General features: G+C 47.2%; 1 protein-coding gene across 1 annotated transcript in view; it reads left to right on the top strand.

Annotated features, from left to right (window-relative positions):
- Positions 1-19: 19 nt before the first annotated feature.
- CSUI_002542 (uncharacterized protein) overlaps positions 20-307 on the top strand; it is a gene marked incomplete at its 3' end in the record, with an annotated part of 17,101 nt that continues 16,813 nt past the window's right edge. Inside the window, exon 1 of the mRNA XM_068062742.1 lies at positions 20-102. Within this exon, the coding sequence (XP_067925283.1) occupies positions 76-102 (27 nt within the window). The remainder of the gene's footprint in view (positions 103-307) is intronic.

Here is a 307-nt window from a genome sequence, read left to right as displayed (position 1 = left end):
CCATGCAAGAGTCGTAGGCAAACTGTCTGAGGCTATTGATGCCTGGGAAAGACAGCATACAAAGGCTTCAGAACGATGCCTAGAAGAACTGAAAATTCACAGGTATGTTCGTGATTGCACCTTTCCACATCTTCTAGAAGTCTATAGAGGGAGATCTTGCGAGACACGATGGGCAGGCGTCATAGGTAACAAGAGTGCACCTGTAGAAAATATCGAGCCTACATGATACACTGGAAAGTATTGGAGGCATAAACTGCCGTCACATTGTGAATTCATACGTATGATCGAGCATGCCCCCCCCCCCCCT

The sequence above is a fragment of the Cystoisospora suis genome (assembly GCF_002600585.1).
Source record: "Cystoisospora suis strain Wien I chromosome Unknown contig_1065, whole genome shotgun sequence".
Lineage (NCBI taxonomy): Eukaryota > Apicomplexa > Conoidasida > Eucoccidiorida > Sarcocystidae > Cystoisospora > Cystoisospora suis.
This window is presented reverse-complemented; position numbering and strand designations above follow the sequence as displayed.